At 49.0% G+C, this 1,001-nt stretch overlaps 1 protein-coding gene across 2 annotated transcripts in view; it reads right to left on the bottom strand.

Annotated features, from left to right (window-relative positions):
* Positions 1-760, bottom strand: part of tsku (tsukushi small leucine rich proteoglycan homolog (Xenopus laevis)) — a 17,653-nt gene extending 16,893 nt beyond the window's left edge. The window contains exon 1 of one of the 2 annotated variants that reach the window (XM_014019940.1): positions 505-760. Coding sequence is in view for 1 of the 2 variants with exons in the window: in XM_014019939.1 (XP_013875393.1) it covers positions 65-211 (147 nt within the window). In the remaining variant the exon portion in view is untranslated. The other variant, XM_014019939.1, reaches the window with a different exon arrangement.
* Positions 761-1,001: the final 241 nt, after the last annotated feature.

Genomic DNA, 1,001 nt, shown 5'->3' with positions numbered 1-1,001 from the left:
CACACACACACACACACACACACACACACACACACACACACACACACACACCCTGCTCGGGCACCTCTCTGCAGATCAGATGTCTTGCAGTCGTAACGTGGCAAAGGGCGCTGCAGAAACATCTGAAACAATCCCCGCACAGGACCGGAGTGAACCCCGCCCCTCTCCAGCTGTCAGCACAGCTGGACGTCTGCTCTCCCGCGCCGCGCATCGCCAGCTCTTCGGCCCACACAGCACTCACGTTTCTCTGGACTCCTCATCGTTGCTCTGTCTGAGCAGACTGCGGTCTGGTCAGCTCAGTCCGGACAAGTCCAGGGGCGGAGAGGCGAACCGTGAAACCTGATCTGACCACACAAGTCCCGCTACGTTTCTGCCTCTGGTTCCGACACTTTACCGCCGAACTTTAACCTCAGCAGAACATTTGTACAACTTGTGTTCTTACTTTTTTTTTCTTTTCTTTCTTTTTTTTTTTTCAAGATACACTCCGTTGTGAGTAAAACTTACTTAGTTGCTTTTCTTCCACGCAGTCTGAGCAGCTCTTCGGCGGTTTTCACTTCACCGCTCCCATTCTCAGAGTCCCCGCAGCGCCCCTCCTGAGTCTCGGTCCGCCTGCTGCTCCTCATGCGGGGTTTCTGTGTGCGTGTGTCGGCTCCGCTACGATAAAAAGTGTCGTAGAGACCACAAACGCTGCATGAGACACGCTCCTCTGTTCCCATCCCATGAAGCCCTGCTTGCCTGCTCTCATCGCGTTTTTTCACACACCGTAAAGCTGTCTGGAGTGTCGAAAAGTGCCAGTTCTGGTGGATGAATTTCAAATTAAAGTAAAACAATTGCGTTGTCTGCACATGCTGTATGCGTGCAAAATTAGTTTGACATTGCTGAAAAAAATGAAACTTTTTGAAAAAAATTAAAAAGGCAAAACACTGCCTAAAAATCAAAGGGTTACAAAAAAGCTAAATTAGTTTAGACAGGCTACAAATAGCAAAATAATAAATTCAAAG

Source organism: Austrofundulus limnaeus, unplaced genomic scaffold (genome assembly GCF_001266775.1).
Source record: "Austrofundulus limnaeus strain Quisiro unplaced genomic scaffold, Austrofundulus_limnaeus-1.0 Scaffold236, whole genome shotgun sequence".
Classification (NCBI taxonomy): Eukaryota; Metazoa; Chordata; class Actinopteri; order Cyprinodontiformes; family Rivulidae; genus Austrofundulus; species Austrofundulus limnaeus.
This window is presented reverse-complemented; position numbering and strand designations above follow the sequence as displayed.